We start from the raw sequence: 24,814 nt of genomic DNA on the forward strand, positions 1-24,814 counted from the left end.
AAGTTTCATGCCATCCAGGACCTTTATTCCAGGCGGTGTCAGAGGAAGGCCCTAAAAATTGTCAAAGACTCCAGCCACCCTAGTCATAGACTGTTCTCTCTGCTACCGCACGACAAGTGGCACCGGAGCGACAAGTCTAGGTCCAAAAGTCTTCTTAACAGTTTCTACCCCCAAGCCATAAGACTCCTGAACAGCTAATCAAAATGGCTACCCATACTATTTGCATTGCCCCGCCCCCCGTTTATGCTGCTGTTAATTATCTGTGCATAGTCACTTTAACTCTACCTACATGTACATATTACCTCAAATACCTTGACTAACCTGTGCCCCCGCACATTGACTCCGTATAGCCTCGTGTCTGTTATTTTACTGTTGCTCTTTAATTATTTAAATGTTTTATATTATCTATTTTTGACTTAACGCTTATTTTTCTTAAAACTGCATTGTTGGTTAAGGGCTTGTAGGTAAGCATTTCACTGTAAGGTTCCTGTTGTACCTGTACCTGTTGTATTCGGCGCATGTGACAAATGCGATTTGATGTGAATTAAGTGATAATGGTCCTGTAGGCCATCATTGTAAATAAGAAGTTGTTCTTAACTGATTTGCCGTTAAATAAAACTTAAATAATTTTGTATTTTTGTTATAATAATGCCAGAGAAGCAGGTGTTTGGAAGATCTACTGGCACCGTATCCTCCAAACACCGGCTTCGAGGGCATTATCACTTTTATACAATAGGTTACCAACATATTCAAATAATGATTGACATATTTTCATTAAAAACTTCATTTTGATGATTTTATTCATACTATTTCATCCTTCCAGAAGATATAGTCCCAAAACAAATCTAGGGTTGCTACCCAAGCCGGCTGGTCATTCGTCTTTTTGTTCTGTATCTATGGACGCAACCCAGTCGTTCATTCTAAATGTTCCAGTGCCATACTGGCTGGCAACGTTCTTATCCCTTGTTTGCTAGCTAGCCAACTACGGCTAACTTACAGTCACATCAAACAGTGTAGACAGACTAAGGACAGTAGCTGCATTTGTTTAAGCTATTTAGTTTTGACATTTATTTGGATACATCAACAAGAATGAGCTAATGAGGCCCGATTTCGCCTAGCATAGAAAATGTAATCTCTCATTAGGACACTGTTGTTCAGACGAGTTAGCCAACAACAGAGCTAACACAATCACTTAAAACTGGAGCTGGTAACACAGCAAACTAGCTGCTTTAGTTTGACCTTTTTTCAATTTCTTTGTATGTATCCAGCTGATTCATGATTTCGACTGGCTAAGAAACGCTGACTGCCTCTCTCTCTCGTCCCGAAACCCAACCCCTACACGTTCATTACTGTGGGACAGTTGGAGATCTAATTTGAATATTGAAACAATGTTGCAAATGTCGGAGAGACAGTCAAGGTTTAAACAAATCTCCGCTGTTGAAAACGAAATGTTAGTCTAAAAGGAATGTGAGATAATGTCTAGATGATTTTTATAGTCGAGATCAAGTTTATAAATTGCCTAGCTGGGCTGATGAGACAGTGGATTGCGCAGTCAGATGAAACAGAGTAAATAAGCATTTTATCGTCATAGATTTAGCCGGTGGTAACTTGTGGAATAGACACCGGCTGGAATGCGCTTATAACCAATCAGCATTCTGAATTAGACCCACCCGTTGTATAATCGTATACAATTCCAAGCTCATATTAGAGATAACCTTATGACAAGAGATAATGGTATGTAGATATGAATGTCGCGATGATAGACAGTCAAGTGTTTTTACAGTAGCTGCATGACTGTTACCTGACCAGCTGACTGACTGTGTGTGTTCTTGTAGTGAACGGGTCACGTGTTGGCCTTATGCAGATGGAGAGTTTCCTACCTAACGTGACAACGTACACACTCCGTCTGCCCGAACGAGGCATCCGCTATAAGTTCTACCTGGCGGCCCTCACACAGGTGGGAGCAGGGGAGGTCTACGCTGAGGAGTCTCCACACTTCACCAATGAGGGTATGTCCACACTGCCTACACAACACACACACACACACACACACACACACACACACACACACACCTCAAACCTTACTCATACACACATACACACACCTCAATCCTTACTCATACACACATACACACATGCTCATGCGCGCCCACACACACACTTACACACATACACACATAAATCCTTACTCATACAAACAAACTTCTCTTACTCAATACCATTCTTACTCACGCGCACACACACACACACACACACACACACACACACACACACACAGTCAACTCTGACTTTTTACGCTGTTACAACACAAACACGATTTTGTTTACTTCAGGTAAGTGGTGTAAGGCCGTTCTTTGATATGCAATATGTCACCAGCTTGCATGGTCAAGTCTTTCCTGGGGCACGTGTTCGTTTTAATTCTTCAGTAATGTGGTACGCTGGGTAATGTAGGATTGAGAAGACATAAAACAGATAACCAAACAGATCTACACAAATGTTTATTAATTCACTGTTTAGGATGACACATTTCACAAAGACTGAATGAAAAAGTGAAACCATCTACACTATGTAGACACAAAAATGTGTGCTATTTTTTTAAATAAGTTGGTCTTTTAAGTCTTAGTTATGTGTGGGAACTGGGTTAGATGTTTGTTAGAGTGTCTGTGCAGCTAGTTGACACGGTAAAGTGTGTCAAGTGAGGCCAACAGAAAAGGCTTGTAAAGCTCAGTGACTCCAGCCTACTGCAGCTCGGCAGCAAACACGTCTTTGTCACACTGGCACCCATTCAGCATATATAGCACTTTCACACTTGTGCACAGTGTGTGCAGTAGTGTTCAATGGGTTACGATGAGCACACACACACACACACACACACACACACACACACACACACTGGTGTTAGTAGCGATAAATGCAGAATCACCCAGTGTTCTCCTTCTATTCTCTTTCTCTCCTCCTTTCTCTCTCTTTGTCTCTCTTCCTCTCCTGTGGTTGATCTTCTGTAGTGTCTTTTAACGCTGTCTTTCTGTCTCCGCCACTCAGATTCTCACTCTTGTTTTCCCTCCTCCACTTGCTGTCTCTGACCTGCCTCACCCTCTTCTGTCTGTCTCCACCTCCCTCTCACCTCACCCCTCCCTCTCGCCTGTCTCCACCTCCCTCTCGCCTGTTTAAATCTCCAATCCCGCTCACATCCTTCTCGCCTATCTCCACCTCCTTCTCGCCTGTCTCCACCTCCCTCTCGCTTGTCTCCACCTCCCTCTCACCTCACCCCTCCCTCTCGCCTGTCTCCACCTCCCTCTCGCCTGTCTCCACCTCCCTCTCGCCTGTCTCCACCTCCCTCTCGCCTGTCTCCACCTCCCTCTCGCCTGTCTCCACCTCCCTCTCGCCTGTCTCCACTTCCCTCACGCTTGTCTCCACATCCCTCTCACCTGTCTCCTTCTCGCCTGTCTCCACCTCCTCTCGCCTGTCTCCACTTCCCTCTTGCTTGTCTCCACCTCCCTCTCGCCTGTCTCCACTTCCCTCTCGCTTGTCTCCACCTCCCTCTCGCCCGTCATCACCTCCCTCCCTCTCACCTGTCTCCCCCTCCCTCTCACCTGTCTCCCCTCCCTCTCACCTGTCTCCCCTCCCTTTCACCTGTCTCCTCCTCCCTCTTACCTGTCTCCCCCTCCCTTTCCCCTCTCCCCCTCCCTCTCAACCTCCTCTCTGTGTGTCTCTCTCCATGGGTGTTAACAGAAGATTTTTTCAGCTCAGGTACTGACCACTCGGGTGTAGGTAACGGGAAATGCATAGCCCGTCTGTCTGTCTGCTTGTCTGTCTGTCTATTTTCTATAATTCCTCTCCGACACTGTCTCAGTCCATTTTCCAGCAGTGGTGTCCAGTTCAAATTAATGACCATGTCATCTTTACATTTCCTAACCACTTTGCCTCGTCATCATATCATGGGTTTCTACCACCCCCTACTGATGACAATGGTACAGATCCAGACACCTTCTATCCTAGAGAGAAACTACCCATAGAGGTTAAATAGGGGTTGACAAATCTTACGCCGTAGCTAACAAACAAAACAAATGAGGGGTAACTTTGAGGTCTGTCAAGGGTAAAACCCTGAGGAAAACTCGTTTTGAATATGTATGAGTTCTCGTCAAATCAAGTATACATTAATTACTATTAGATATTTAAGTCAGTAGATTCTAGATTGAATTAATAGAGCAATTAGCAAGTGAACAGCCATATTCAGGACTGGCATTGTCATCTGAAAATTTTACAGAGAGCTTAAATATAGAGCTTTGGACTGTAACCAGAAAGTTCTTTGTAATGGACTAAACTGCACTCTACCAAACACTGGCTTCTTCTTTGCCAGCTGTATAACTGTATGTCTGTCTATCTTGTCTGTCATGTCTGTCTCTCTGTCTATATCTGTATCTTTCAGTGTACTGTATCTGTGCTTCACTCTGTGCTTTCAGGGATTGAACAAACCCACAGAAATCTCAGGTTCATATTTGACATTAAAACCTACAGTATTATACACTTATAACTCTCTTATGCACACCTTAAATGAATGAGTGTAGAAACAACTAACATTATAGTCTCTGCTTCAACCTTTAGTTCTATTTGAGCCACTTTTATAACTCTTATATCACTTGTATAACAGTTGCAAATCCCGTTATATCCAAGAAGTGTGTAATTCGGCTGTACTGTAGTCCAGGTCAGGATCCCCTGTAGCGTAGTTGGTATCAACTTGTAGTCGGTATCAACTTCCTGCCATTTCTGAGGTCTGAACTTTGACCTGTCACCCAGCTCCAATCCCTGATAGCGCACCTTGCAACTTGAATCATGACAATTACCTGTCCGTCACAAGCCTTGGATCTTGTGTACTGACTAAGTCGGCAAAGGGGTTGACCCTCATTACGTGAATGCACTGTGGGGGGGGGCTTGCTTACGTTTGTCGTTTGTATGTGGAGATGGGAACACGTCTCCGGGGTGGGGATGGGTGGTGATTTCAAGCTTACACTGCTCTCGCTTGAATGACTCTCCATCATCGAACGTTCTCTGCTGCTCATTCACTTGCTTGCTTGCTCACTGCTGCTTGGGCTTCAGCTTTCAGAGTGTCACTCATCCATCTCATCCATGTGTGTTTATGTCTTGGCTGGTGAGCATTGCCCCTCTTCTCCCTGATCTCTGTATAAGGGGAAGTCAGAGGTAAGAGATCACTGAGTTTGGGGTTCAACCCCTCTGAAGGGCAATGCCTCTGGTTTATGCCTTTTGACTGAAACAGCCTGGGATTGGCACAGCTTTTTGATTGACATGGCTTGCGGCCAATGTGATCTCTGGCTGGCTTTTCAGTGTTACCTGGGTAACAGGGGTTCTTGAGCACCTGCCTGCACTGATGCGTTCAAGTTCGCCGCCACCTTTGCCTTTGCCTCTTCCTCTTCTTCTTCTCTCGAGATTGGCTCTCTCTGGCATGCTGTGTGTCATGGCTGACTTGGGGGAGTATGCATGAGGGAGGGAGGATGGAGGGTTGCAGTTCAACAAGGATATGAGTTCAACTGCTCTCTAGTGGGATCCTCCAAATGGAGATGTTCATCAACTGCAAGGTAAAAGGAAGAGTAATAAGGTCCTACGAAGAAGGTCCTACATACTGTAGGTCCTACAAAGAATGGCCTACATAGGCCCCTGTATGTTCACCGTAGATAATGTGATGATTCTGCTCAGAATTACGTAAGAAGAAAGCAAGTCTCCTTTGTAATAGCAGTGTATCTAAGTATGAATTTCCCATAACTTCCTGTTTATTCAATTTAAAAAAACACAACCAATAGACCTGCCCTGTGTTGGTTTGGGCAAAGATGGGGATGGATTGGTAGTCATAGCAGCATTTGGCCACGAGGGGGCACTGCTATTCTACTTTATGGCCCTCAATGTGGGTTGTGTGGATCCTGGATATCTGTTGGATCTACCCACACATATAACATATTCTATTATCTTAACTTCTAATGCCTAAAATGAAAACATATATAAATATTAGATTTCTGTTGACCTCTTTTGGCTAATTAGACAGTTGCCTTTTCCTTATTTCCGCAACAGTGCTGGTTCTGGGAAATTCCATAGCACCTTTCTGCTCATTGATTCATTGACTTTCTCTCTGTGTCTCTACTGGTATGTGTGTTTACCTGTGATTTTCCTGCTTTTGTCTTTAACCATGTGCTCTCTTCCCTTGCCCTGTAGTCGAGCCTACAGATGTGTCCGTGTCTACAACTTTCCCTCCACCTCCTCCCACTTCTACCGCTGCTACTACAACCATTAGTACCTCAACTACTACTCCCCCTACCACTACTACCACTACCACTACTACTATTACTACTACAACTACTACCACTACTGCTGCGACTACTTCTACCACTCCTGTGCTGGTTACCAGCACCAAGCAAGCACATACGAATGTGTTGGGTACATACAATAGGCCTACTGTTTCCTTTAGTTGACCTTTAGTTCAGTTGTTTTCTTCTATGGCATCTATGGCATAGATTAAATAGATTTACAATTGATACACTTTTAAAGGTGTATTGTGTTATTTTTATATCTTGCCCAAGATTCAAGGGATACATTAATAAGCTTTAATTTGAAGCATTTTGATTGGCTACTCCCTCCTGACCAGAAAGGAAGCATTTGGAGGAACTGGCTGCATTCCAGTATACCACTTCATTACCTTGTCATGTCTCCTTGGAGACAGGATACATGAAATTAAGTCACTTTAATGTATTGGAACGTAACCATTAACTCAACACTGTTCGGTCGGGCTGCGAGAATCCAACATGTAATATTAATAACAGTTAGAGGGTGTTTGTGGGCCGTTATAACTCTGCCCAGTGCAGTTGATACCTTAACTACTGGGCACCTCCATTACAATTCAAGACACCTCCATCAGTGTGTATACATTAACTGTGGAGTGGGCACCACCAAAAGTGTTGACATCAATGTTGACACTCATTAAAAGGGTTCAAATATAACATTGGTCCAGTCCACTTTTTATAGGGCAACCCTAACCCTAACCCTAAAACCATTGTGTGATTACAACCCTGCGTGTGTGGTGTTGTAACACACCCCTCTCTGCTCCACCTTGCCACACCCCTGACCCCGCCCTGACCCCGCCCTGCCCTCTAGTAGGCATGGCTCCTGGGAGCGTGATCTGGAACCTGACGGTGGAGCCTAACAGTAACTACGCTAACGTCAGCTGGAACCACAACTTCCCGGCCGGCAGCAGCGAGTTCCAGCTAGAGTTCACACTGGACAGTAAGATCCACACCCAGAGTTTGTGTCAAGGCTGAGGCTAGACTGTAAGAAAATAACCAGAGTTTGTGTCAGAGCTGAGGCTGGACAATAAGAAAAGACCCAGAGTTTAAGATCCTCAGCCTAGGTCTTATTGGGGACAGTAATATTCAGAAATGGGTCAAATACATATGTGCACTTGATAAAGCTTGGAGTTTGCAATTTAGGGACTATTTCATTGCTTCCATTGCAAATTGAGAACTGAATCAAGCCCAGCTCAAGTATTTGAAAGGATTTGACATATGTATTTGACCCAAGTGTGATCATATCAAACAGCTACAGTTCAAAATCCATCCTGGGCAGAAATGTCAATAGTAAAGTTCATCTTCAGACAGTCTATCTTTGCAGAGAACCCACTGGGCTTTCTGAAGGGAACGGTGAGGCATTCTTGGGGCAGGAAAATACACAAAATGGTATTAGAAAATCCAGTCCAATTCATGACAGCCCTTCACTCTTGTGGAGAAGCAAGGCTTTTATTCAGAGGCGAGTAAGGCAACATTCTCATCTCTATTCATCTCCACAGAAAGGCCATTTCTGAGAAGAAACTCTCAACGCTCATTTAATTTTGCCTCGGCAGAGCGGAGTTCAGTTACCTATAGAAGTCAGATTAGAATCTGTCTAGCATCCCATAGCTGTAGATGTGGGTGAAATATATAATATAGTCTGTGGCATTTCCATTTGAATAATTAATGTGTTATTGTATAGCACCTCCGGTTTCTATTGCACTTTGGCTGCAGGTTTTGAGGTTTTGCTTTTTCAAAAATCCATACTAAAGGCTTTGTTAAATTTGTATCTTATTCTACCCATGTAGTTTCTCTGTTGCCAGTTGAAACAGAAGTTAATTTCAGAAAGAGAGAGGGAGAGAGAGAGGGAGAGAGAGAGGGAGAGAGAGAGGGAGAGAGAGAGAGAGAGAGAGAGAGAGAGAGAGAGAGAGAGAGAGAGAGAGAGAGAGTTATTTTACTGGGCGGAAATATACTGTTTAATAAAAAACATTCCTTAAAAAAAATACTCAAAATAACATTCCCCAAATCTTGATATGCTACCAACAATACTGATGGCTTATAGCACAGTGATAGCAGTATACGTATATGTGTTAAATGATTCTGATTGCAGAAGAGGAAATGTTAGGTGATATTCAAACAAGCCGAGCATGTGCACACATTTCTATTTTCCCAAACTGTATCAATGACATACTGTATTTATAACACACAATATACCCCACTTTCTCCCTGTCTCTACTGCTCTCTTTCCATCTCTCTCTTTTGGAAATGTGGCTTTGTATAGTTCATGTCCATAGTGTATCATGATGTCTTAACTCCCCAAACTGTGCAGTGTGCAACCTTCATAGCTACTACCCAGTATCGAGCTCCTGCATCATCTGGCTGTCTATCTGGCTGTCTATCTGGCTGTATGTTTGGTTGTCAGGCTTGGCTTTTCCATTGGCTGTTTAACATTAGAGTCAGTGGGGGGGGGGGGGAAGCATGATGTCTTTATGAACACACACACGCACAATTTCCCCGGCGGGGCTATCACTGTGATGATGACTAGCTGTAGTCAGTGGTGTGTATTCTATGCCAGATCTAGACTACGGTCTTTGTCTGCATGCTGCAGTACTGCTAATGTTATCGGGTGGGAAGGCAGGGAGATGCTTTCACAACGCAAGCCAAGGGCATTGAGAAGGTTAAAAAGATTGGGAAGGGAGGGCTACAAGCTGTTTGCTTTTGTCTTTCTATATTTTGGACTCAAGACTGTACAGATGTAGGATCTTCATTTGATCACTCTTGTTGCTGAGAATTTTCCTGCACAACAGGAAATGCAAACGGATTCTAAAGTTTGTAATTTTCACTTTAAAAGTACTTGAGTTTCCCTAACGAAAAATGTATCTACCCCTACAAAAAATGTCTATGAATTCTAATTCACATTTCCTGTAGTTTAGGATTATTTTCATGCTGCAGCAAACTGGCTCAAATTAAGATCCTACATCTGTACACTGAGTCAAATAGCAAATATATTTTTCAGACATTCAACTTGTAGCTTTAGCTTCATATTTTAACTGATGTAAGGAATGCAGTGTGTTTTTATATTAGTCAGACATTCTTCCAAGTTATTGATTTTCATAGTGCTTCAGGTCTTTTTGTGACCAAGTCAAGATTGAATTGAGTTTTCTATGGTTTTGTTTAGTTGCTTCAGAGGCTGCATTGGATGTACCAAGCTTTGGAATGGTTTTGGCTGATTGCTGTATGATGATCTCGTCTCACCCTTTCAGGGGGTCAAAGGCCATGTCATAGCATGGTGCATGAAGTCACCAGTTTGTGTGCTCCTCCAGCAATCACTGACCCATGCCCCCACAGCTTGGTGTTGTCATGACCTTTGGAAAGATGCTGCGTTCGTTTCCACCATTGGTGTTTCTTCCATTGAGATGAGTGGAGTGCTATGGGTAATTGTGACACAGTGCTTTTCTACCCTCCTGCCCTATTTCACAATACAGTGTGTTCCATAATGGTGAATTTAAATTCCACTAGTCAGGGTAATACAATTTACTGCTGCCAATTCAGCTGGGAGTTTAGTAAAACTTTGATGTCCACATTATTATAGTAGCCTGAAGGAACACCTGCTTCCTAGGTTTACACTCTTTTCTCTCTCGCCAACGGAAAATGTCCCCTTTTTAGATTAGCTTTCTCAGGAGAATTATCCCCAGGTGAGAAATGTGGTTTCACCCTCACTGAGAAGAAAATTTACCAAAAAGAATCCTGTAAAAGCCATGGAACCCCGAGCTGCGGCTCTTCTATTCACTTTCAATCTCTATAAATTCCATTAGATATAAATGTATCCGTATTCGAGACATCGGCTTACAGATGTAGCTAATAATCTCAACGAGGTTGTCAATAAGTGGAGGTAAGAGGGTGTGTGTGTGTTGCATTGGGTCAGTCTCAATTCACTCCGCAGGCCCACCATCTCATAGGGGGAAAAATCAGTCCTGCCCATGTAGTATAACTGCGTCATACCCTTCCACTTTGCCTCGTTACCACGGTAGCCCGGCCACGCCCCACAACGGAGTGTGATTGGCCATCTCTTGTGTCTCCAAGGCAACGGCAGTATGTCAAGGGTACCTGTGAACCAGCCGCCCATTAAGCTGGCGGGACTGATCGAAGGGGCCAAGTACCACCTGAGGGTGTACTCCAACGAATACCACAGCATCACCAGCAATGTTGTCACCTTTGAGACCAGCGCAGGTGAGACTCCACCTGCCCAGTTGAGGAGGGATGGTACATGGCCCGGATCAGGTCAGGTCAGATAGCCTGGGGGCCAGTCTGTGTCTGCATCAGCCCAGTCTAGGAGACTATAGCAGGCTAATACAGAGACATGACAGCACCCATGCTACAGGGACCACATGGATGACCCAGTTCCCTAACAATGAGGTATGTTGGGTCAGAACACTGTGGTGCTCCAGCCAAATGAAAGAAGGCTAGGAGTTGAAATAGCTCCATGAGCTGGTATTGAATTGTTGCCATGATTTCCCCGTCCATCAATCAAATACTCAAACGCATTGTAAAGTGACTGCTTTGTCTCCGTTCAGTTGTCTGTTCTGGACTTCTGGGAATATCTGCCATGAATCAGCGATTTAGCTGTTTGTGATGTCTTGATTTGCCGTAGGAGAGTATTCCATGTGGTAAGAATAATCCAATGCAATGTAATGAATGAAAGCTAAAACATACAATGGGTCTATAACTTGGACATATACTTTACTTTTCTCATATCTTCGTTTTGTTCTGAGCAAATTCACTTAGCTAATTTCACACTTGGTTGGTTAGTAATTATAAACTATTCATGTCATTGTTGGGGTATATTTAAGTCTGCATTTTGTTACATAAGTGTTTTTCAACCAGTAGCGTACTGTGATTGGCTTATTTCAATGTTCTAGAATTATATTTTAGACCGATTTCAGATCATAATACTCTCCAGTGTCTTTGGTTGCTTTCAATATTTGAGGTTCTTTCTGTTAAAATACCTAGGTTTTGTGAAAATATCAACAAATTGACCCAACACATAATTGTAGTGTATATTCTGATTAAATTTGAAATGCAAAATAGACTTTATATTTTCAAATATATATATATATTCAAATATATACATACAGTACCATTCAAAAGTTTGGACACACCTACTCATTCATTTCTACATTGTAGAATAATAGTGAAGACATCAAAACTATGAAATAACACATATGGAATCATGTAGTAATCAAAGAAGTTTCAAACAAATCAAAATGTATTTGATTTTTGAGATTATTCAAAGTAGCCAACCTTTGCCTTGATTACAGCTTTGCACACTCTTGGCATTCTCTCAACCAGCTTCACCTGAAATGCTTTTCCAACAGTCTTAAAGGAGTTCCCACATATGCTGAGCACTTTTTTGCTGATTTTCCTTCACTCTGCGGTCCAACTCATCCCAAACCATCTCAATCTCATTCTTGGTCAAATAGCCCTTACACAGCCTGGAGGTGTGTTGGGTCATTTTCCTGTTGAAAAACAAATGATTGTTCCACGAAGCGCAAACCAGATGGGATGGCGTATCGCTACAGAATGCTGTGGTAGCCATGCTGGTTAAGCGTGCCTTGAATTCTAAATACATCACAGACAGTGTCACCAACAAAGCACCCCACACCACCTCCTCCATGCTTCACGGTGAAACCACACTTGCGGAGACCATCCGTTCACCTACTTTGCGTCTCACAAAGACACGGTGGTTGAAACCAAAAATCTCAGACCAAAAGACAGATTTCCACCGGTCTAATGTCCATTGCTCATGTTTCTTGGCCCAAGCAAGTCTCTTCTTATTATTGGTGTCCTTTAGTAGTGGTTTCTTTGTAGCAATTCGATCATGAAAGCCTGATTCTCCTCTGAACAGTTGATGTTGAGATGTGTCTGTTACTTGAACTCTGTGAAACATTTATATGAGCTGCAATCTGACGTGCAGTTAACTCTAATGAACTTATCCTCTGCAGCAGAGGTAACTCTGGTCTTCCTTTCCTGTGGCAGTCCTCATGAGAGCCAGTTTCGTCATAGCGCTTGATGGTTTTCGCGACTGCACTTGAAGAAAGTTCTTGAAATGTTCCACATTGACCTTCATGTCTTAAAGTAATGATGGACTGTCATTTCTCTTTGCTTATTTGAGCTGTTCTTAACAAAATATTTATTTGTATTTATTTTATTTTTAATTTAACCTTTATTTAACTAGGCAAGTCAGATAAGAACAAATTCTTATTTACAGTGACGGCCTACCAAAAGGCAAAAGGCCTCCGTTGGGGTCGGTGGCTGGGATTAAAGATAAAAGAAATTAAATGAAAATCTAGGACAAACACACATCATGACAAGAGAGACAACACAGCACTACAGAAAGAGAGACCTAAGATAACAACATATTAAGGCAACAATACATGACAACACACCATGGTAGAAACACAACATGACAACAACATGGTAGCAACACAACATGGAAGCAGCACAACATGGTAGCAGCACAAAACATGGTACAAACATTATTGAGCACAGACAACAGCACAAAAGGCAAGAAGGTAGAGATAACAATACATCACGCAAAGCAGCCACAACTGTCAGTCAGAGTGCCCATAATTGAGTCTTTGAATGAAGAGATTGAGATAAAACTGTCCAGTTTTAGTGTTTGTTGCAGCTTGTTCCAGTCGCTAGATGCAGTGAACTGAAAAAACAAGCGACCCAGGCATGTGTGTGCTTTGGGGACCTTTAACAGAATGTGACTGGCAGTGTTGAATGTGGAGGATGGGGCTGCAGTAGATATCTCATATAGGGGAGAGTGAGGCCTAAGAGGGTTTTATAAATAAGCATCAACCAGTGGGTCTTGCGACAAGTAATGAGAGATGACCAGTTTACAGAGGATTATAGAGTGCAGTGATGTGTCCTATAAGGAGCATTGGTGGCAAATCTGATGGCCAAATGATAAAGAACATCTAGCCGCTCGAGAGCACCCTTACCTGCCAATCTATAAATTATTTCTCCGTAATTTAGCATGGGAAGGATGGTTATTTAAATCAGAGTTAGTTTGGCAGTTGGGGTGAAAGAGGAGCGATTACGATAGAGGAAACCAAGTCTAGATTTAACTTTATCCTGCAGCTTTGATATGTGCTAAGAGAAGGACAGTGTACCGTCTAGCCATACTCCCAAGTACTTGTATGAGGTGACTACCTCAAGCTCTAAACCCTCCTAGGTAGTAATCACACCCGTGGGGAGAGGGGCATTCTTCTTACCAAACCACATGACCTTTGTTTTGGCGGTGTTCAGAACAAGGTTAAGGGCAGAGAAAGCTTGTTGGACACTAAGAAAGATTTGTTGTAGAGCGTTTAACACAAAATCCGGGGAGGGGCCAGCTGAGTATAAAACTGTATCATCTGCATATAAATGGATGAAAGAGCTTCCTACTGCCTGACCTATGTTGTTGATGTAAACTGAGAAGAGAGTGGGGCCTATGATCGAGCCTTGGGGTACTCCCTTGTTGACAGGCAGTGGCTGAGACAGCAGATGTTCTGACTTTATACACTGCAATCTTTGAGAGAGAGGTAGTTAGCAAATCAGGTCAAAGATCCCTCAGTGTCTTTGGAGTTGGTCTTTTACCAATAGGGCTAACTTCTGTATACCAGCCCTACCTTGTCACAACACAACTGATTGGCTCAAATGCATGAATTTACTTTTAACAAGGCTCACCTGTTAATTGAAATGCATTCCAGGTGACTACCTCGTGAAGCTGTTTGAGAGAATTCCAAGAGTGTGAAAAGCTATCATCAAGGAAAAGGGTGGCTACTTTGAAGAATCTCAAATATAAAATATATGTTGTTTAAAACTGTTTTGGTTACTACGTGATTCCATATGTGTTGTTTCATATGTGTTATTTCATAGTTTTGATGTCTTCACTATTATTCTACAATGTAAAAATAAAGAAAAAACATTGAATGAGTAGTGGGATTCCATTCAGAGTAATAGCTCTGCGTTGAGGGAATAATGGAATATTGTGATGATGGTTTTGGGTTGTCATACTTTGTGTGGTTACTGTATCTTGATTTGAAAAGTCTTGGATGAGGACAGATGGTCGGACGTATTGCCAGTGACTCATCTGGGGCACAACAGACTCTTATTATTTTTCTCCCTCTCTCTGTGTGTCTCATCTCTCCCTCCTGTGTGTGTGCGTGTGTATGTGCGTGTCAATGTGTTTGCCTGCTGACAGCCTACAGTAAAGATCAGGTGGACATTGCTACCCAGGGCTGGTTCATCGGGCTGATGTGTGCAATTGCTCTCATCATCCTCATCCTCCTCATCGTCTGCTTCATCAAGAGGAGTCGCGGAGGCAAATACCCAGGTAAGAGTTAACAGAAGGGAGTTAAATACCCAGGTAAGGGTTAACCGAAGGGAGTTAAATACCCAGGTAAGGGTTAACAGAAGGGAGTTATATACCCAGCTAAGGATTAACAGAAGGGAGTTAAATACCCAGGTAAGGGTTAACCGAAGGGAGTTAAATACCCAGGTAAGGGTTAACAGAAGGGAGTTATATACCCAGCTAAGGATTAACAGAAGGGAGTTAAATACCCAGGTAAGGGTTAACAGAAGGGAGTTAAATACCCAGGTAAGGGTTAACAGAAGGCAGTTAAATACCCAGGTAATGGTTTACAGAAGGGAGTTAAATACCCAGGTAATGGTTTACAGAAGGGAGTTAAATACCCAGGTAATGGTTTACAGAAGGGAGTTAAATACCCAGCTAAGGATTTACAGAAGGGAGTTAAATACCCAGCTAAGGATTAACAGAAGGGAGTTAAATACCCAGGTAAGGGTTAACAGAAGGGAGTTAAATACCCAGGTAAGGGTTAACAGAAGGCAGTTAAATACCCAGGTAAGGGTTAACAGAAGGCAGTTAAATACCCAGGTAAGGGTTAACAGAAGGGAGTTAAATACCCAGGTAAGGTAATGATGTGGGGTGGGAGTGGGTCAGGCTCCAATGTAAGAGTTTACAGGTCAAACATAAATGTAAACGTAATGGGTTATTCAGTTACGGAGAGCAGCACTCATGTAAATTCCAAATCCTTGGTGGAGCTTTGAATACATGTTCAGTAATCATGTGTGTCTTTTTGGCTTGATCTATCTTCAGTGCGAGAAAAAAAAGATCTCCCTCTGGACGCAGTGGATCAGAAAGGAGAGGACGGATCATTTGACTACCAGTAAGTATTTTTCCTGAATATGAATATTTCTCATATGTTTGTGGAACTATGTATTATATGGCCCAATGTTCCCCTGGGAGGTTAAATATGTGTTTCACCAATCAGTGACCGATTCATCTATGCAGATTATCTATTGTAACACTGTGTAGTAAATAGAGCTAGGTATGACTGAGTCACGCAGGCTTATAGAGGGGGATTTAGTAGGCTTTTGTCTGGTTGGTTTACTTATGTATGTGTATACTAGTCATCATGCTTATGATGAATGGTGTTCAGGCTTAGGATCCTGCGTAGTAGTGTTTATCTGTATGTACTGTATTTAGATATCAGGAATGAGGGACAGGGACTCTTAGGTCTTGTAATCCTGGTGAATGTTATGACAGGAGTTAGTATGTGTTAGGTCTAGCAATGCATGTGTTCAGTAGTATATATATTTGTTGGTGAGTGATTGTCTTTTGCTCATTCCAGGTCCCACTGATCTGTCTCCACTCATTTTTCTCTGTGGGGAATGAGACTCTCTCTGTCCACCTTTACTGATTAATTAACCCTCTAACTTAACCGTCAAGTCAGCTTACTCACTCTAATCATCCTGATCCTACTTTATTGAAATGGTGCTAAAACCGATGTCCTAAGTTACACAGGCAGGCAGAGGGTATGTACACACTTAAATGTGTAGCTACTGTTTGCCACCTACAGTGAGGCAGGGGATCAAATACTTTTTTCTCTCACTGTAAATCCATAACTAAAATACATAGAGAAGCATCCATACACAGCCTGTCTGGTGTGTATTGTTGTGGTGGTAACACACAAAACCTTTGGTCTTTGGTTTCCAAGGTAGCAATGACCTTTGACCTCTCACATGACCAAAGCTAATTCCTGGGTAGAGGTGATGATCATATTACCACTGACAGTGTCTTAAGATCTTCAGAAGGAGAGGAAGTGCCCCTGTACTCAACCCCCAGTAACACCACACAACCTGTAACCCAAACCCCTAACTGTTCTTATGAATCTGAAATGGAACATGGCACCTTAATTTACCCAAGCTTTGGGGGAACCTTCTACCTAGACCAGTTACAATGGTTTAGTCAGGTATATTTACAGTAATTTGAAGGGATTTTATTAGATTCGCTTTTAGAAAGCATTACGAGCAATAACAATTATATATATAATTGTTATTGCTGCACCTATCCATACACTGGATAGGTGCAGTGAATTGTGTCGTTTTACAGGGTCAGCCATAATAGTACGGCGCCCAAGGAGCAAATAAGGGTTAAGTGCCTTGCTCAAGGACATATCGCCATATTTTTCATCTTGACATCTCGGGTATTCAAACTAGCAACCTTTCGGTTACTTGCCCAATGCTCTAAACGCTAGGCTGCCTGCCGCCCAGAAAACAAGCATTACAAGCGTTACACCATAAAAAATTGATGAAATCATTTGAACAATGTTGTTGTAGGTGTTTATTCTACTTGACAACAAAGTGCTGTGGTTTTAAAGTGTTAAGTGTTTTTAAAAGCACTTGGATGTGCAGTGTGATGTTCAAAGGCGATATCAACCATTATCACTTGTGTGTGAGCAGTGCTCTACTGTAATGTTTATACAAGTGTGTGAGGCATGTCGACAATGGAAAACCAAAGCAAGTCCCTGCTCTCGCCTCTAATCAATGTTTATTAATATTACCCTCTTTTCTACAGCGAAGGTCATCGCTAAGCTCACACCGTGACACACACTCAATAGCACTGGCACTAATCCCTTTGTCTACATAACTCCCACGTTGTGTTGGTGTATGTGTACGTGCATGTTTGGGCGTCTGTGTGTGTGTGTGTGTGTGTGTGTGTGTGTGTGTGTGTGTGTGTGTGTGTGTGTGTGTGTGTGTGTGTGTGTGTGTGTGTGTGTGTGTGTGTGTGTGTGGCGTGTATGTGTGTGTGTAGTCTCTGGCTCTCATACGCTTGTGTGTCACCTGGAGGATGTCTCCTTCCTCCCTTCCCTCTCTCTTGCTCTCTACTCTCTCTCCTATCTTCACGTCTCTTCCCTCTCTTCTCCACGCTGAAATGGTCATCTGTCCCTGACAGGAACGAAAATGAGAACGAAAACGAGAACAGGTACTTTGGTTTTGGCACGGCATCCTCCTCCCGGCCTGCGCATGTCTGGGGCAGATACTCCCCTCCAGACTGGGGGGGGGGGGCTGCCTGCGGGTTTGGGGGTGAGATTGGGGAGTTCGGGGTAAAAGTGGGGGTGCGGAAGTGAGGCAATAACTGTGACGTTAGATCATGGTCTATGACCAACTTCACCCTCCTCCCTTTGCACTACTGTTCATGGGGTGGAAGGGGAAAGTGAGAGATGGGTGGTGGAGGTCGACACAGTACACCAGCCAATTTAGATATCTCAGTTCCCGGGGTGTCAAACATGTGACCAGGGCACAGCTGAGACTCTCCGGGTAGTGTGAATACACAGAGAGAAGTGAGAAGTGTTGTTTCTACACAGCTAGACCTTCCGGCAATGGACTTCAGAAATATGTAGCTAAGCTGTAGCTAATTAACAAAAGCTTCTATAATCGATCCCTGACTCTTTGGGTATATAGTCTACTTCCATAAAATTAGGTCAACTTTCCCTTCAAGGCAGGTTAGTGAATAGGACAATCTCACTTCAGGGTTAAACCATGTTATGCATCACCAGACTACCTTGGCCTAACCTTAAGGCTAAGATCATCTATTGCCCTGGGTATCCATGGCCTGTCCATGGCTGTTCCACACCTGCTACCTCACAAACAGAACAACAGCCATTACAATAGGCAAAATTACTTAAGCCCAGGGCTGTTCTGGACATTTTCAATACAGGCCTCTGGTGGAGAGTTGTCTTGGCAGGGACCAGATCCATCCATGGGTTGTTCAGGGTTAAGAGCAGCAAGTGTTCAATATGGGGCAAGTGAGGCTAATCATAGCTGTGGTTTAAGCGCCGCCTCAGGCTCATGACATTCAAGTGAGAAAAGCGTATTAGTGTTCAGGACTCCGCTGAAGTGCGCAGACAGTGAGCCAAGGCTCCGTACTGTGAAAGCCTCTTCTTATTATCAGTCTGCAGGATATCACAGAGTTGGAAAAGCAGATTTCGGAGTACCACAGGCCTCACTTTAGATCCACAGCTGAAGAGTCACTTATCTAAATATGCTCTGAAAGTGTCAATTTAATCAGGTAATAAAGTGTCAGGTAAATCGAGGTAATTTGCAAATGAGAGAGAGAGAGTGAAGGAGACCTAGAGAGAGAGAGAGAATATGCAGGGTTTTCTTATCTCTCCCTAGAGAGCCGTCAAGTGTTTCATGGATCAGGTAGGTGATGTGGTGATCCTGAAACTGATCGTGAACACTGAGAAGTCCTGAACCCTTTGTCTCTGTCGAGGCTTTGATCGTGTTTTCCTACCCTTAAGGTTAATTGCTTTGTTTTTCTTCCAACAGCTGACATTTCAAAAGGCAGCAACCACCAGGTGCAGAGGTGAAGGCTGAGGATGGAAATCAATTTGGGCTGAAGTGAGAGGGAGGGAGGGAGGGAGGGAGGGAGGGAGGGAGGGAGGGAGGGAGGGAGGGAGGGAGGGAGGGAGGGAGGGAGGGAGGGAGGTGTAGGGTAGAATCTGATGGAGAGAGGGTTTAGGGAGGGAGGTTGGAAGGTCTTCCGTTGGAGTTTGACACCCTTGAGGAACCAATTTGGGGAATAAGCAGCAGAGAACCTTCGCAACATGTGACAATAAAGCCTTTGCATGCAGATAAAATATCAACACGTACAACACTATTTCCTTCCTACATGCTGACATTCACTGCTGCTCACGTCCAATAAACAAATGTTTATTCTGTCCCGTTTCGGTTGAGTCGACCTCGGCCTTCAAAAGGGTCAAACTGACAGATATGTCGATAAAATAAACATGCAGGAGTAAACTTAGTATGTTCTGGCCCACATGAAAAAATTCTACAGTGTACTATAGAATACTACAGTACTTACTATGGTAAACTGTAGTATACTGTATAATACTATACTACACACTGTAGTATCCATTAAACGTGTAGTACGTACTATAGAGAAACACTGTAATAAATACTAAAGTTATGTCCGTAAAAACACTACAGTCCGCAAAAACAGTACACTTTTTAAATTATTGTAAAAACAACAGTATTGAATTTGCCTATACCTTGCCCATTCCCCTCCCCATATCGCAATTTGTGCCACCCATAAGTGAGAAATCTACACGCCAAGTGTCAACCATATATTGTTTTCCCACAGGTTATGGAAAATGTGCTCTTTTATTATTTCTCCAATAGGTTTCCTGAAGGAGAAAACCTCCACTTCTATGTCAAAAACTATAGTAAATATTACAGTAATGTCTGCAAAAACACTATAGTAAATACGACAGTATACAACAGTCTGCAAAAACACTACAGTAAACACTACAGTATACTGTAGTACAATCCACAAAAACACTACAGTAAATACTACAGTAAACTACAATCTGCAAAAACACTACATTAATTACTATAGTATATACAGTTTGTTTTAATACACTATTTATACTATAGTTAACTGAACATATTACAGTATAATACAGTATGATACATTATACTACAGTAAATATGACAGTATAAGACAGTATTCACTGTAGTATTTTTGCAGACTTTAGCAAAAACACTACAATGAATACTATAGTATTTATACCATATTATAAACTGCGGGTTGAATGCTGATTGGCTGAAAGCCGTGGTATAGCACGGGTACGACAAAACATTTATTGTTACTGCTCTAATTACGTTGGTAACCAGTTTATAATAGCAATAAGGCACCTCGGGGGTTTGTGGTATATGGCCAATATTCCACGGCTAAGCACTGTATCCAGGCACTCCGCGTTGCGTTGTGCGTAAGAACAGCCCTTAGCCGTGGTATATTGGCCATATACCACAAACCCCCAAGGTGCCTTGTTGCTAAAATAGACTATAGTATTTTTTCATGTGGGGGAGTAATTTTCATAATTTATGATGTATAAACACTTTGACAGTTCTATCTCTCCATGTGCGTGACTCTATGGCAATGGTGGCCCACCCTGCTTCTGGAATGCCGCAGTGTGCAAGCTTTTGTTCCAGCCCAGCTTTAACACACTTGATTTAACGTTCTGTGGTTTGTACATTGAAGACTGGTTGATTGTTAGAATCGGGATGTTACAGCTGGGCTGGAACAAAAGCCTGCACCTTCTGCAGCTCTTCAGGATCAGGTCTGGCCATCCCTGGTCTATGGTGTATCCAGTTTGACTTTCTGTGGTGCTACAGACTCAGCTGTTAGGGCCATCATTTGCCAATTGCCAAACCCACAGATGTGTTCCTTGATGTAGTTCTGGTCCCGTGTGTTACTTGCGGCTTGAGATGGCTTCAACGGCCTCCATCTGTCCATTCATTCCTCCATAGAGGGCATTTTCTTCAGTTGAAGAAGGTTCAAGCCTCACGTAACACCGTGGACCAGAGCTAGCCTTGATGCACCTCATGACCAGATAGATAGAGATCCCATTTTCCTTTGGCTACGTAAAACCTAATTCTAGGGCTTTTTGTTTGGTATCCTATGATTATTGTTGCTTCATCTGTGTTTTTGTTTGTTTGATGTCATAGTACAGTAGTAGTATGGGGCAACCATGTATGGGCACCCAAATGTTTTTGACCCACTAGTAAATGTGATTTTAGGTCTATATCACTCAGGTATATTAGCAATTCCCCCCCCATTCAAGATCTCATTTAAGATGTCATTTTTAGTCTGTGTGTTTATTCAGTATGTTTGTCTGTTCAGTGTGTTTTTAGCCATCTCTGTTTTTTGTTCTTCCTCACCTTACGTCTATTTCCTTTGTCTTTCTGTTTTGGTTTCTGTTCCCATTGGGTCAAATCAAGTTGTTCCTTCAAAAGGTATGGAAGGAGTAGAAGTCTGTTGTGCACAGTGCACACCACAACCAGAATAACCCTGAAGTAATATGCATTATTTACTTTGAGATCGCTCAGACTTCTTGCATTGGATTTTAATCGATTAATATCTAATCACACACTAATCACAACCTGTTGAATTGACTAAACATTGACCATTCTGTTTTCAATTGAATGAAAGTCGTAGCTCAAACATATTCTCACTAAGGCTTAACCAACTAAAACCCTCATTTAATTTCAAAGATATTGTTGATTCCAGTCATGTCGAAGTAAGCGGAGGTGGAAAGTAACAAACTGATGTTGACATTTACGCAATTGATTTCTCTAGTCCAATTGATATGTTAATTGAGCTGGGTAATATTATTTTTTATAGAAAAATGCTCAAATAACAAAGATTAAACAGTTTGTTTTGAAAGTAGTTTCAGACACTGCAGCTTATTTCAGTAGAATAAAGTATTCCCAGTTACTTTTTCCACCTTTGCTCCTTTCTTAAAAAAGAATCTAATCAGATAATTGAATCATTCTACACCCTCTCATTGTAAAGAGGTTTAAAGTCGAAGAACGCTTGGTCTTTTATACCTCCTCTAAACCTTCTGGCTCACTAATATTGCTTGAGCGATAAGGTCAACACACGAAAGCTGGGAAACCCGCGACTTGAGCCAGGTTTTTTTTTATGACTTTGCCCACTCTAGTAGATTTATTTAATTATATAATGTGGAGATGTCCTCATAATTTAGCTGTAATACTCCACTCTTGAGTGGATTTAGAACTATGGACAATAGTTTCGTATTTGCCAGCTGCTATGCTTCTCACCTTATGGTTCGATAAATCTTAGTGAGTTTGAGGGTTGTGAAAATCTAATAAGTTCATTTCTCCATCTGCTCAGGTCTACTAAAAATCAAGGTTGTCATTGACCATGCCTGTATAAGGCCAATGTCTACATACACTATTGTATGTATGAGTGTGAGTTCTAACACTCCTGATAAATCCGTCTCTCAGTATATTAATCGATTAAAACATAAAAAACATCTCCCGTGCAGTTATCCAGTTTCTTCTCATCTATTTCACTCTCTCTCTATTTTCTGGTCTACTTATCTTCTCTAGACTCTCACTCTCTCATGTATGATAAGATGATAAGATGGCGGCGCTGAGGACGGCGAGTCTTGCCGGTTCCTGCTTGACATTGCTTTTTGTATTGCTTTTTCTGCGTTCACTGTTACTTTGTTTGCTCAGAATGTTCGTGTAATATTCCTACGACCGACAAACACTTCTGGATCATGATTGGAAGCTACACACTTATCTCTCAGCCTCCCAGATCTGGAATAATACATTAGTTCCATAGTTCCCCGCACAGCGGGCTTACCTGACCGAAGGCAAAACCAGTGATGAAGAAAAGGAAGGGAAGGGGGACTGAGCTAGGCTGTAAAGACAGGCTACATGGCCTCCTCTTCCTATACTCCTAGAAAAAAAGGTGCTATCAAGAACCTAAAAGGGTTCTTCTGCTGTGCCCATAGGATAACTATTTGAAGAACCCTTTTTGGTTCCAGGTAGAACCCTTTTGGGTTCCATGTAGAGTCCTTTATACAGAGGGTTCTACATGGAACCCAAAAGGGTTCTGCCTGGAACAAAAATGTGTTCTAGCTGGAACCAAAAAGGGTTCTCCTTTGGGGACAGCCGAAGAACCCTTTTGGAACCCTTTTTTCTAAGAGTGTAGTATCCTGATGGCTAATGTCCAATCGCTGGAAAATAAACTTTGAGCTCAGAGCAAGGCTTCAATCGCAGAGGGACATCAGGGAATGCTGTGTCTTTGTTTTTACAGAGACATGGCTTACGTGAAACTCACTCGACTCTGCTATCCGACTAGATGGCGTTTCCATTTTTCGTATGGATCGTATGGCGGCTTCTGGTAAGAGTAGGGGAGGTGTATGCTTCCTCATCAACATTTCCTGGTGTAATGAAATTAAAAACATCTCGAGCTCCTGTTCACCCGACCTGGAGTTCCTGATGCTAAAATGCCGACCGCAATCTATGTCGAGGGAATTCATGTGTATTATTATCACAGCTGTGTACATACTGCCACAAGCAACCAGCAAGTTGGCACTCAGCGAACTGTACAATAACGTTAGCCTGCAAGAAGCCTCTCACCCGGAAGCTGTCTTTGTCGCGGGAGATTTTAACCAAGCAAATCTTTTAAAGAATATTCCAAAGTATCGCCAACATGTATCCTGCCTCACAAGAGGACCATGCTGGACCATCTGTACACAAACATCCATGACTCGTACAAAGCAATCCCCCGCCCCCACTTCAGCCAATAAGATCCGTCTCTGTGTTCCTACTCCAAGCCTACAAGCAGAAACTCAAGAGGGAGCCACCAACTCAGAGAATAGTGAAGAGCTGGACAGAGGAATGAAACTCAATGCTGCAGGACTGTTTTGAGAATACTGATTGGATTTTTGTTTTTAATTCATCCACCCAGAACGTATCCATTATCATTGAGGAATATACATCGTCAGTCACAGGCTTCATAAAAAATTGTGTTGATGATGTTGTACACACAATACCAATCTGGACATAACCCAACCGAAAACCCTGGATGAACAGATAAATCCATACCATGCTGTGAGCCCGTACTGCAGCATTTAATGTCAGCAGAACGAACCACAATGACTCGGTGTGAAGTGTACAAGGCAAGCAGGTACGAGCTCCACAAATCCATTCATTCGACAACTCAGACTTGTGACACGTGGCAAGGACTCCAGGCTATCACTGACTACAAAGGCAAATCCAGCGGATTGGTGCCAACCAAAGCCTCCCCCCAAGATGAGCTTAACATCTTCTATGCCCATTTTAAGGCAGACAATACAGAGCCATCCAGGAAGTATCTCACTGCTCCGGATGACTAGGTGCTTTCGCTCTCCAAGGCTGATGTGTGGAAAGATCTCAAGAGGGAATATTCACAAAGTCACCAGCCAAATGGCATCCCTGACTGCATCATCAGAGTGTGGCTGACCAACCTCGCGGGCGTCTTCATGGACATCTTCAACCTGTCCCTATCCCAGGATGTAGTCCCCACTTGCTTCAAGGAGACCACCATCGTTCCAATGCTCAATAGTGTACATGCCCAAATGACTATTGCCCCGAAGCACTCACCCTTGTCATCGTTTAGGGCTTCTAGAGGCTGGTCATGGCCCACATCATGGCCAGCATGACGGGTACACTGGACCCACTCCAATATCCCTGACGCTCCAACAGATCCACGGAAGATGCCATTTCCATCGCTATTCACACGGGCCCTTACACATCTTGACAAGAGGAACACT

General features: G+C 42.8%; 1 protein-coding gene across 22 annotated transcripts in view; it reads left to right on the plus strand.

Moving 5' to 3' along the window:
- Positions 1 to 24,814, plus strand: part of nfasca (neurofascin homolog (chicken) a) — a 152,075-nt gene that overhangs the window by 121,392 nt on the left and 5,869 nt on the right. For 9 of the 22 annotated variants that reach the window (XM_045691513.1, XM_014131783.2, XM_014131787.2 and 6 more), the window contains 7 exons: positions 1,836 to 2,009; positions 3,733 to 3,750; positions 6,223 to 6,444; positions 7,159 to 7,287; positions 10,410 to 10,556; positions 14,578 to 14,709; positions 15,493 to 15,562. In XM_045691513.1, the coding sequence (XP_045547469.1) occupies positions 1,836 to 2,009; positions 3,733 to 3,750; positions 6,223 to 6,444; positions 7,159 to 7,287; positions 10,410 to 10,556; positions 14,578 to 14,709; positions 15,493 to 15,562 (892 nt within the window). Of the gene's footprint in view, positions 1 to 1,835; positions 2,010 to 3,732; positions 3,751 to 6,222; positions 6,445 to 7,158; positions 7,288 to 10,409; positions 10,557 to 14,577; positions 14,710 to 15,492; positions 15,563 to 16,027; positions 17,662 to 21,464; positions 21,480 to 24,814 lie in introns of all 22 variants that reach the window. The other 13 variants (XM_014131798.2, XM_014131799.2, XM_045691514.1 and 10 more) reach the window with 10 other exon arrangements.

The sequence above is a fragment of the Salmo salar genome, chromosome ssa12, assembly GCF_905237065.1.
Source record: "Salmo salar chromosome ssa12, Ssal_v3.1, whole genome shotgun sequence".
NCBI classification, from domain to species: Eukaryota; Metazoa; Chordata; class Actinopteri; order Salmoniformes; family Salmonidae; genus Salmo; species Salmo salar.